The sequence below is a fragment of the Elgaria multicarinata genome, chromosome 5, assembly GCF_023053635.1.
Source record: "Elgaria multicarinata webbii isolate HBS135686 ecotype San Diego chromosome 5, rElgMul1.1.pri, whole genome shotgun sequence".
NCBI lineage: Eukaryota > Metazoa > Chordata > Lepidosauria > Squamata > Anguidae > Elgaria > Elgaria multicarinata.
The window spans coordinates 130,264,746-130,277,592 of NC_086175.1; the positions used below are offsets into that span (position 1 = coordinate 130,264,746).

At 46.8% G+C, this 12,847-nt stretch overlaps 1 protein-coding gene across 1 annotated transcript in view; it reads left to right on the top strand.

Moving 5' to 3' along the window:
- The window catches only part of TENM4 (teneurin transmembrane protein 4), a 478,872-nt gene that overhangs the window by 170,069 nt on the left and 295,956 nt on the right, over nucleotides 1-12,847 (top strand). The window contains exon 4 of the mRNA XM_063127306.1: nucleotides 4,497-4,749. Coding sequence (XP_062983376.1) covers nucleotides 4,497-4,749 — 253 coding nt within the window. The remainder of the gene's footprint in view (nucleotides 1-4,496; nucleotides 4,750-12,847) is intronic.

The following is a 12,847-nucleotide window of genomic DNA, read 5'->3' on the forward strand; positions in this document are numbered from 1 at the left end:
CACAGAGGAGGGCCAGAATCTCTTCTCAATCGTCCCAGAGTGCAGGACACAGATTCCGACTGGAGATCAGGAGAAACCTCCTAACTGTTAGAGCAGGATGACAATGGAACTAATGGCCTAGGGAGGTCGTGGCCTCTTCCACACTAGAGGCCTTCAAGAGGCAGCTGGACAGCCACCTGCCAGGGATGCTTTGAGGTGGATTCCTGCATTGAGCAGTGGGTTGGACTCAATGGCCTTATAGGCCCCTTCCAACTCTAGTATTGTGTGATCCTATGATTCTGTGATTCAAGCACAGTAGGCCTCACTTCTGCTGCCATGCCACCAACTATTAACCTAGGCCATAGTTAGACCTAAGGTTTATCCCTGGATTGTCCAGGGGTCAAACCTGTTCATCTAGGTGACACACAGGGGATCCAGTGCTCAGGCAGGGGCGAACCCTGGATGATCCCAGGATAAACCTTAGGTCTAGTTGTGGCCCTAGTTAAATTTGTCTATTCTGAATCTCAGTAGTGGTTTGCTGTTGAATTTTGGTGGCAAGCCATGACTTTGTCTCTTTCTCCCCCACGTTTTTAAGAATAGGCACGGTGTGGGCAATGAGGAGCAGTAAACCGCCCAGAGAGCTTTGGCTATGGGGCGGTATATAAATGTAAATAAATAAATATGGCAAATGGGCTGGGTGTTACCCATTCCCATCCTGAACGGTAGCAGTACCTCATTCGTTTCGGGATTTGTTTTCTTAATATTGGCTCTCCTAGGAATGACTTCAGAAATCTTCAGCTCTTGCAAAGTGCCTCTTAAATTAGGAAATTCTCTACTAGACCTCAAGTTTGATGACTTTAAGAAAGGATTTGGCAAATTTATGGAATTCTTACCAACAACCATTATTTTTATTTATTTATTTATTTATTTATTTATTTATTTATTACATTTCTATACCACACCATAGCCGAAGCTCTCTGGGCGGTATACATAAGATAAAAACAATATATATAATTTAAAACCATAAAAACATTCAGTATACACAAAAACATACTTCTAAAAACAACTATAAACAGCTATAAGCTGTCAACCGAACCTAAAAGCATATTTAGAATCGGTTAAGCTCATCACATAATGCTAAATGCCTGGAAAAAGAGAAAGCTCTTGACCTGGCACCAAAAAGATAGCAATGTTGGCACCAGGCAGACCTTATTGGGGGTGATCATTCCATAATTGGGGGGCCACCACAGAGAAGGTCCTCTCCCTTGTTGCCATGGAGGAGGACCTTAGATATTGAGCGTAGTGCCAGCAAAGGCACTCCATCAGGTATTGTTGTGGTCCTGAACCATGTAAGGCTTTGTAGGTTAGAACCTGATGGCTCAATGTAATGTTCATATTCAGAGACCTTTGAGTACCAGGTCCTGAATACCATAACTTCCAGAGGCATCTGGCTGGCCACAGCTGGAAACAGGATGTTGGATAAGATTGTGGTTCATATGTAGTGGTAACCCAGGGCTTTTTTTAAGAACAAGCCCTCTGTTCCAACTTTGGCTTGCTGGGAAAGAGACAAGCTGGAGTTCCAAGTTTGAATGTAACATTAACCAGGTTCACCAATTACCTGGCTTCTTTAGCCGCTCGTACTGGCAGGAGGGGCTACATAGGAGCGATTGAGTCAAAAGTGCAAACTAGGAGCAATCGAACCATGTGAACTAGCGGACTGGCTCGTTCACAGTACCCAGTGGTTTAAAAACCCTGTTATGTGTGGGTTACCATTGAATGCGAACTGGGCCATAGTTTCACTACCGCAAGATGTGATGATGGCCATTTAGCTTTTTGATGGCTCTTTAAAAAAACAAAATTAAAGGTTTTAGCCATTTGCTGAGTCCATGAATTTGTCTACCAGCCGTGCTATTTTATTGAAACATCCCTGTTAAGAGACAAGATACCAGATGCTGTGGGAATATAATTTGGGACAGTCATTGTTTGCATGTCGTGCCTATGAACTACCTATAATTTGAGTGGCCACTAGTGGATGCACAATGTAGATGGATATTTCATCTGATCCACCAGAGCATTTCTCCATGTTCTTTGAAAACTGTAAATAAAGAACCTGATATAGGTATTCTCCAAAATCATTGCTTTCCCCCAGTACTTTACTGTACTCGGATTTCATAGCTTGTTTCATTAATGGTTCCAATTTGAGAACTTGAAAAGAGAGAAAGAGGGAGAAGCTGAAGAAATTGGTTTTAATCCTAGTCAAGGTATATTACATTTGCAGTGCTGAAACATGACATAAGCGAATAGGAATATAGTCAAAAGGCTCTAGGGCTCAGGGTGAGGGGGATGTGTGGAATGGTAAATGACTATCAGCAAAGGAATGCACATTGTAAATCCCTGTGAGGGGAGAAGTCACACAGGCAGGAGTTTGACAAATTTGCTATTTTACGTTTAGTAAAGAAATCGGAGGGAATATGTAAACATAGAACAGAAATGGCACCCTTTCCCCCCCCCTTTCCTTAATTCGAAAGGCATTATCTGTAATAGCAACCGTAACACAAGGATGTAAAATTGGAATTTACATAGCAGCTTTTTAGAAAGTCTGGCTTGGGTCTGGAGAGAAGGAAGAGTCAGGTGGTAAGCCGGGAACTTTGCAGAAGTACAATTTTGAGTGATATATTGCTATGCAGTTCCTACGTCTCCAAGAGGCCAGAAATCCAGGGACATAAGAACCTAAGAAGAGCCCTGCTGGATCAGACCAAGGGTCCATCTAGTCCAGCACTCTGCTCACACAGTGGCCAACCAGCCATCGGCCAGGGATGACCAATCAGGACATGGTGCAACAGTGCCACAACGTTTAGCTTCATTTGGACGAGGGGACTGTGAGTGGAGACTCATGGGTAGAAATGTTAAGAGCGGCCAACTGGGTCCAGGAGTCTGGTAGACACACACACACCCCGCGTCCACCAGCGCAGACCAAGTTGGGCGCTCCTGGCATGAGCATGGATCCAGCTTGAGCGGCCACAAGGCCCCCAGAGTGCTCAGCAGCTGCCCACCCTTGCGCTAAAATTGTGTACTCCCCCCCCCCGTGTCAATGGCGGCCATAAAGGCCCCATTGACACAAGGGTAAAGGCATAAACAGAGCATTTGTGCCTTTACCCTTTTGAAAATGGGGCTCTTACGGCCGCCATTGATACAGCGGAGGAAGAAGTGCACAATTTATGGAGGCTCCATAAATTGCGCAAATCCCCCCCGTGTGTCTATGGCGGGTGCTACTGACGCAGGGCGGGGAGTGCGCAATTTCGGCATGAGGGCGGGTGGCTGGAGAGCATTCACTGGGCTAAGGCAACCCTCAGAAGAAGCTCGCCCGGCCTGGCGAGCGGGGCCGGACAGTGGTGGGGATGGGGTGAGCACCCTCCAAGGCAGGCGCAGGTGAGTTTTCCCAAGCCAACCCTCCTATTACATCATTGGCTAATTAACGTCTGGGACATTTGAAACATAATGAAACTAACTTACCTATCTAACAAAAATCAGAGAAGGTTTGAATAGCAAAACTTGCGGTACTTGGCCTCGGGCCAAGTTTTTTGTTGTTCTTTTCTATTCTAGAATGATAAACAATACGTGTTATTGATCCCTTATCCCAGTTTATCGTGCGACCACACGCAGAATGCTGTGTACAGTTCTGATCACCGCACCTAAAAAAGGGCATTGTCTTGTTGGAAAAGGTGCAGAAAAGGGCAGATGAAATGATCACCCTCCTATGAGGGAAGCTTACAACATTTGGGAGCGTTCAGGTTAGAAAAGGGGTAAGGGGAGACGTGATAGAGGTGTACAAAATGATGCATGGTGTGGAGAACGTGGACAGGGAGACATTTTTCTCCCTCTCTCAAAATACTAGACCCCAATGGGGTCATCCCATGAAGCTGATTGGTGGGACTGATAAAATGAGGAACTTCTTCACACGGTGCGTAGTTAAACTAGGGAATTTGCTACCGCAAGATATAATGATGGCCACCAACTTGGATGAGATTAGATAAATTCATAGAGACAAATTTTTAGTGGCATTGTTTTCAGCGGCTCCTACTCCAGATGGCTATATGGCACCTCCAGTATCAGAGCCAGTATGCCTGTACACACCAATTGCTGGGGATCATGGGTGGGAGGTTGCTGTTGCTTGTGGGATTCCTGCGGACAGGTGGTTGGCCACTGTGTGAGCAGAATGCAGGACTAGATAGAACATTGGTTTGATCCAGTATGGCTCTCCTTACCTTCTTAAATGTCTGTTTCTGCCATATAATGTCCACCTTACTGAATGTTTTGTTGCGGGATGTGAAATGATGATCAGAGTATTTAAAAATAACAAGATAAACTAACTTTCCAGTCTGCTAAGAGTGCTGTGTAACCCCAGAGCTTACGTACTGTTTAACCAAAAGGAGATTGTCCTTTAAAAAGTATTATACCCTTGAAATCGCGACTAATTCCCGAAACTCACCAATCGGTTCTTTTTGTTCTCCCCACAGATCACCCACCAAATCTTCAAAACCACGCAAGGCTCCGAACTCCTCCACCTCCTCTTTCACATGCGCACACGCCAAACCAACATCACGCGGCCTCCATTAATTCCCTGAATCGAGGGAACTTCACCCCACGCAGCAACCCTAGCCCTGCTCCCACAGACCACTCCCTTTCTGGAGAGCAGCAGGCTGGAACACAGGATTCTACGCATGCTCAGGACAACTGGTTACTTAACAGTAACATCCCCCTCGAGACAAGGTAAACTTTTGTTTTGTTTCATTTGTATGAGATGCTCTCCTTGTACAAGCATCGAGTCCTCATGAATGTAGAGCAGTGGTTCCCAAAGTGGGCGGTACTGCCCCCTTGGGGGCGATGGGATTGTATAGGGGGGCACTAAGAGGCAAAGGGGTGGCTGGCAGGGGGGCGCTTGAGGTGGTCTTTTCCGAGAAGCGCCTCTCCAGTAGGTCTTAAGACCCAGGGACATTTTTATGGGAGAAGGTAGTTTGGTCCCAAGCCATATAGGGGGAGAATCCACACATGTATTAATACCGTTTAAAAAGAGTCCTTTTAACGGTGAATTGAAATGTTTCAAAAGCACCAAAACTCTAATGAAGAGACATACCCTGCTTGGTGTGCCCCGCCACGCCGGCTGCAAAACAGAGGCATTTGCTCTCTTTTCCCTCCCTCCCTCAGCAAGCCTGCGGCGGGTGCTTCCCATTTAAAGGGGCTGTGCGCAGGGGGCACTGGGCATGAGTTTGCTGAACCAAGGGGGCGGTTACCTGAAAAAGTTTGGGAACCACTGATGTAGAGAGAAGCTGGGCGATCGCTCAGAGTGAATCTGGTTGGGCATTGCAAGAATTGGGAGGTAAGGCTCTGAGCGCTACGCAGCTATTTGATCTCTACCCATCAATACGTTTTCTTGCTAGTCCTCCAATAATCGGAGCACGCTGATGCATGTCTATTCCTCTGGTTCCCCACACTGAATTTTGAATGGGTGTTACACAGAATTGGCTCACTGCTCCACGTGATTCAGTTCAGCAGCTGATGGATCAAGGCCAAGGAACGGAACTGTGCAAAACTGATAAATATTTGCTGTAATTTCAGTTTTCTGGGGTATCAAATGCAAACAGCTGTGCTCTCTCTGGGGCAGGTCTGTGTTGTGGCTCTTGTGGTGTGAGTAGGATGTGGACCTGACAAGCCAAGTCTTGAATTAGGCCCATGTCTAGGTCTGTCTCCTTCTCTTCCTCCCACTGTTTTCTTCCCATTGCACATAGTCATCATAACCCTCTGGCAGTGGTGGTCTTGGGAGAAAGCACATCCAAAAGGGTGCTGAACGTATCCATTCTGTCATGGAGTACTTTGTGTAGGGCAAAGACATCGTGGACCAGGGGTTGCCATTTTAGAGCACCTTATTCCAGGGAATGTCCATACAATGTAGGTTCATGGTAACAACATAAGAAGGGACCTGCTGGATCAGAACAAAGCTCCACTACTCCGTCCCTCTCAGTTGGCCAAACAGATGCCTCTTGGAAGCCCACAAACAGGATGTGAAGGCAATATAGCTGTCACCCTCTTTTCCCCCACCCAACTTCTCCCCAGAAACTGGTATTGAGTAGTCTACTGCTTCTAAACCTTGTACACTTCCCCAACAAGGGGAAGTGACTTTTTTTAGAGGCAGTTTGTCCCAGCTTCGTGGCCTCTACACTTTTGCCGGCAGGCAAAGGTCTTTTTATTTGGCATGTGAGCATGTTGGGTTGTATGCAGTTGTTGTTGTTGTTGTGTTTTTAATTGTATTTCAATGCACTCATTTTTATTCTTGTTTTAATCAAGTTTTATTTGTGATTGTAAGCTGCCTCAAGTGCCATTTTTTTTTATAGAAAGGCAGAGTACAAATCAAATCAATCAAATCATCAGGACATCTCTCTCTCTCTCTCTATCTCTCTGGCCTTAGCTAGACCGGGCTTTATTATGGGCGAACCCCGGGATCCACATGACCCACAAGGGATCCTGGGATCAGGGAGCGATGATCCCTCCCTTTCCCCAGAATAGAGCCCTTCCCTTTGGGCCTGCTTTTTCCGCAGTCCCTGGCTGAGCTCGAGACCGCGGAACATGTGGCCTGTTGTCGCGGAGCCGGGAACCGTGCACGGGGCACAGTGCTCCTCAGGAGCGCTGCGCCCATTGGGGTTAGGGTGGGGGGAACAGGGAAAGTACTTAAATTTTTTTAAAAAAACTTACCTTCATCGCATGAGCTCTTTAAAAAAAAATGGTGGGTGCGACGCCTCTCTTCCTGAGGTCGTCGCACCTCACGTGTAAACGGAGGAGGGATCTCACGTTAAACACAACGTGAGATCTTCCCTCCTCCGTCCTGGATTAAACAGTAGGTCTAGCTAAGGCCTCTCTCTCTCTCTCTCTCTCTCTCTCTCTCTCTCTCTCTCTCTCTCTCTCTCTCTCTTTGGGCCTCTTCTGGCATGTTAAACCATGGTTAGGCCACAACGCGTTAAACCATGATTAGGCCACTAACCCTTTTGCAGCAAATGGTTAGTGAGCATGTTTAAACTGTGGTTGTGTAGCTACCATGATTAGGAATGGTTCACATGACACGCTAAGCCATAGGCCGGATCTACACTACTGCTTTATTATTATTATTATTTATTTATATAGCACCATCAATGTACATGGTGCTGTACAGAGTAAAACAGTAAATAGCAAGACCCTGCCGCATAGGCTTACAATCTAAGCGCTTTATAACAGTTATAAAGCGCTTTAACTGCTTTAAAGCACTATAAAACTGTTATAAAGTGCTTTAAAGCAATAGTGTAGATCCGGCCTATGGCCCCATTCAGAAGACACCTTAAACCATGGTTTTAACCATGGTGGTTAAGCCATAAAGTTGGGCTGTGCTGAGAAGACACCTTAAACCACGGCTTTAACCATGATAAATAAATCAAAAAGCACTCAAAAGCAAATAAAAGCCAGTGCAATTCTTTCAAAATTGGTGACTCCACACGGATAGACCTCTAGCAGCTGAATTCTACACAACTTGAAATTTCTGATCCATCTTCAAGGGCAGCCCCCATGTATTTACCAGAGCGTGGAAGGGCTATCCACTTTGTCCAATCTGATCCCACCCCTACTAAAAATTTGACTGTACAAAGCTACTTTATATCAAGCCTGACTCATAGGCCTTCCAGCCCACTGCTCCTTGATATGACTGACATGCACTACCCAAGGACTTCTTCACAGCTCTGCTACCCAAGACATTTTAGCTGGAGCTGCTAGAAATTGAAACTGTGACCTTATTAGAGTAAAGGATCTGCTCTAGTGTTGAGCTATAAAGCTCTCCTCTATAAAGCTTGTGTATATACTCTGTTAGACTGGTTAGTCCATTTATCCCAGTGTTGTCTGTTCAGACTGCCAGCAGCTGACCAGGGTCTCAAGGAGTGCTCATTCCTATCTCCTGTTACCTGGGAGCCTGGGGATTCTGCCTGTTTACCCTACCCTGTGAATGTTTGCATTCTCTTCCCCTCCTTATTGTTTTATTATGATTTTATTAGAATGTAAACCTATGCGGCAGGGTCTTGCTGTTTACTGTTTTACTCTGTACAGCACCATGTACATTGATGGTAATAATAATAATAATAATAATAATAATAATAATAATAATAAGAAGAAGAAGAAGAAGAAGAAGAAGAAGATCCTAGCTATCGTTCTTAGATTCATCAATTCATAGAATAGTAGAGTTGGAAGGGGCCTATAAGGCCAATTAAGTCCAACCCCCCGCTCAATGAAGGAATCCACCCTAAAGCATCCCTGACAGATGGTTGTCCAGCTGCCTCTTGAAGGCCTCTAGTGTGGGAGAGCCCATCACCTCCCTAGGTAACTGATTCCATTGTCGCACTGCTCTAACAGTCAGGAAGTTTTTCCTGATGTCCAGCTGGAATCTGGCTTCCTGTAACTTGAGCCCGTTATTCTGTGTCCTGCACTCTGGAAGGACCAAGAAGAGATCCTGGCCCTCCTCTGTGTGACAACCTTTCAAGTCTTTGAAGAGTGCTATCATGTCTCCCCTCCATCTTCCCTTCTCCAGGCTAAACAGGCCCAGTTCTTTCAGTCTCTCCTCATAGGGCTTTGTTTCCAGACCCCTGATCACCCTGGTTGCCCTCCTCTGAACACGCTCCAGCTTGTCTGCGTCCTTCTTGAATTGTGGAGCCCAGAACTGGACGCAATGGGGGTTTCAATGCTTTCTTGCTTTCAGTGGGGGACTTAAGTTTAGTTTTTCTTTCGTGTTTTTTTTCATAGCAGCTGCATAGCTTATTCCTGATGCGTTTTTGCTTGGACGAAGAGAAGAGGAAATTGCCCCGCAGTCGTCTTCCGCAGTTTGAAAATATCATCGGCATTAACAGTAGCTTGTAAGGCTATTTCCCCCCATTTAAAACGGGAATGAGAAACATAAATTCAAAATGGGCTTACGTGTGCGTATGCTCTTCTGTATAGTTTCTTCCCCCGAAGCAGAATAAATCAATATCCTATTTAAGAAACTGAAATCAGTCAATATATTGAAAAGATTTAGCCTCCTGGCTGTGCTGATCGCAGCGAGTATAATTGTAGTCTACATCGCGGGAGAACTTGATCTTGTTAAGATATAATGGGGGAGACGTCGTTGGCTGTGTTTTGCTCTTCCTAAAATATTGCTCCAGTAAGCCTGGAACCCTGCAAAGCACCACATCACTCAATTAGCATCGTTTTCCACTAGTCTTTCCCCCATCCCTCCCCCCCGCCCCTGAGTTCGTTTGCCACATCTATCTTCCCTCGTTCTGCCTTTAGATAATTGCATGTTACAGGTTGGTCTTTATTGCTTGTAAGGAGCTCCATCGCTTTTAAACCCAAGCAGAACATTTTCAGAAATTGCTGCAAATTTATACAGCATCTATGAGCACATCTAAACAGCTCTAATTTGGGGTTCTGTCCCCCCAGCCCCCTCTCCCCAGATCATTAGAAAGTTGCTTTATACCAATCAGACTATTTGTCCATGTAGTCCATTGCCCTCTGCTGTGACTGGCAGTTGCTTTCCAGGGTCTTAGGGCCTTACTAGACGAGGCCTTAGCGCACCTTCTGACCCGGTTTCCCTGCTGTGCGTCCAGATGACGCACAGGGGAATCCGGAGGCAGGCCGCGCTGAGGCCTCCTTCAACGCGCCATAAGCCAATGCGCTTATGGCGCGCTTTTTCCCCAGCTCCGGCCTCAGGCCGGAGCTGGGGAACGTCTAGCGAGTTCCGCGGCTTTTCGTGGCTCCTCGCTTACTCGCGAGGAGCAGCGAAAAGCCGCGGACCTGCCTGGCACAGCACTCATAGGAGCGCTGTGCCCATCGGCGGGGGGGGGGGGAAGAGAGGGGAGGGCGAAGGACGGCAGGGTGGGTGGCACGGGGGAGGGCGGGTGAGATCTTGTCTTGATCTTCTTAGTAGATCTTGTCCCCCATACTATGATGTAGACATGTGGGTAGCTGAGCTCCTGGAATATCATAAGAACATAAGAAGTGCCCTGCTGGATCAGACCGAGGGTCCATCTAGTCCAGCACTCTGTTCACAAAGTGGCCAACCAGCCATCGGCCAGGGACCAACACAGCAGGACATGGTGCAACAGCACCCTCCCGCCCATGTTCCCCAGCAACTGGAGCACACAGGCTTACTGTCTCGAATACTGGAGATAGCACACAACCATCAGGGCTAGTAGCCATTGACAGCCTCCGCCTCCAGGAATTCATTCAACCCCCTTTTAAAGCCATCCAAATTGGTGGCCATCACTACATCTTGTGGTAGTGAGTTCCATAATTTAACTCTGTGCTGTGTGAAGAAGACCTTCCTTTTATTTGTCCCGGATCTCCCACCAATCAGCTTCATGGGATGACCCCGGGTTCTAGTATTTTGAGAGAGTGAGAAAAATGTCTCCCTATCCACTTTGGCCCCTTTAATTTATTCAAATATTTCTCTGATGCCTTTCCAAAAGAGGGTTAGATAAGGCTATCAATGGCTACTAGTCCTGATGGCTATATACTACCTCCAATATCAGAGGTAATATGCCTGTGTACACCTGTTGCTGGGGAACATGGACGGGAGAGTGCTGTTGCACTCATGTACTGTTGATGAGTTTCCGGTCAACCACTGACCGGAAACCCGTTGGCCACTGTGGGAACAGAATGCTAGACCAGATGGACCCATGGTCTGATCCAGCATGGCTGTTCTTAAGTTTCTATAAGTCCAGTTATCAGCATCTCCAGCTAAAATGGGTAGGTTAGAAAAACTGGAGAGGGGGAACTTCTGACTGAGACCTTGGATCACAGCCCATCGGATCCCACAGTATAGCACTAAATAAACACATGTTCTGAGTCAGTATCACTCAGCTTTCAATGTCGCCAATGTGGTCCATGCATTCAAGTCTATCTTTGAAGCCACAATGGTTACAAATCAAGCTTGTTAAAAATAAAATAAACCTGAGGTCCTCAAGATGTTGTATTTTGCATCTTGTGCAAGCTTCTGTGCTTGTGTGCTGTTTGCTTAAAGCTACTAAATTCAAACAGCACTGCCTTCAGACATCATCATCATTATTATTATTATTATTGCATTTATATCCCACCTTTTTTCCTTCAAGGAACCCAAGGCGGCGTACATAATCCTCCTCTCCATTTTATCCTCACAACAACAACCCTGTGAAGTAGGCTGGGCTGAGAGTCTGTGATTGGCCCAAAGTCACCCAGCAGGTTTCCATGGCTGAGTGAAGACTAGAACCCAGATCATCCAACCAGGATGATCAGGGGTCTGGAAACAAAGCCCTATGAAGAGAGACTGAAAGAACTGGGCAGGTTTAGCCTGGAGAAGCGAAGATTGAGGGCAGACATGATAGCACTCTTTAAACACTTAAAAACACACAGAGGAGGGCCAGGATCTCTTCTCGATCCGCCCAGAATGCAGGACACGGAATAATGGGCTCAAGTTAAAGGAAACCAGATTCCAGCTGGACATCAGGAAAAACTTTCTGACTGTTAGAGCAGTACGACAATGGAATCAGTTACCTAGGGAGGTGGTGGGCTCTCCCTCACTAGAGGCCTTCAAGAGGCAGCTGGATAACCATCTGTCGGGGATGCTTTAGGGTGGATTCCTGCATTGAGCAGGGGGTTGGACTTGATGGCCTTGTAGGCCCCTTCCAACTCTGCTATTCTATGATTCTATGATCTCCCGACTCCCAGTCCAACACTTTAGCCACTACACCACACTGGCCGTCGCCAGGTTAAGAGGCAGTACATCGCTGAATACCAGTATCTCGGGATCAAAGGACAGCAGAGGGATGTTGCCTTCCTGACCAGATTGTGGGCTTCCTAAAGGCATCTGGTTGATAAGCATAGATAACACGGTGCTTGTTTTCTTTAGCCAGTTGTAGTGACACTTTATTGCATGAGCATCCTTGATGGTGGATTGCTTCTCCTGGTGGAGCGTTTCTAGAGTAGTTCACGTGCAACTTGCTCCCTCTTGGTGTTTCTCTTCATTCCTCCATCCATACTATTAGGAAACAACAATAACAACCTCTTACTGTAATTTTCATAACATAGGGCACGTCTACACCAAGCAGGATATTCCACTATGAAAGCGGTGTATAAAAGGCAGGAGCCACGCTACTGCTGTATAGCGGTATTGAAGTGCGCTGACAACTATTGGGGCCCATTGACACACACCATATACTACATTCATACTGCTATACCCTGCTTGATGTGGCTCCTGCCATATACCGCTTTCATAGTGCAATATCTTGCAAGGTGCAGATGAGCCCCTAGTCTTAAATCATATTGACAGCTTTGAGTGCAACTAGGGCCATAGCTAGACAGGGCTTTATCCCGGGGTGAACCCCGGGATTGTCCCTGTGCATCCACATGATGCACAGGAGTTCCTGGGATCAGGGAGGGATGATCCCTCCTTTGCCCTGGGATCTCACCCTCCACTTTGGCCCCAGCTTTTACACAGTCCCGGGCTGAGCCCGAAACCGTGGAACGTGTGTCCGGGTGACGCAGGTTGACCCAGCTCCGTGCGATTCCTCACGAGGAGCCCGGAGGAGCGCTGCGCCCATCGGGGGTAGGGTGAGGGGAGCAGGGAAAGTAATTAAATTTTTTAAAAAAAATCTTACCTTTTGCGCACGAGCGTTCGTGCACTGCTGCCCCTTTAAAAGTAAACAAAATGGCGGACGCAACGCCTCTCCTTCTGAGGTCGTCGTGCCTCACGTGTAAACGGAGGAGGGATCTCACGTTAAACACAACGCGAGATCTTCCCTCCTCCGTAGCGGGATAAGAGGTTTCTCAATGGGTCAACTGACGTAAC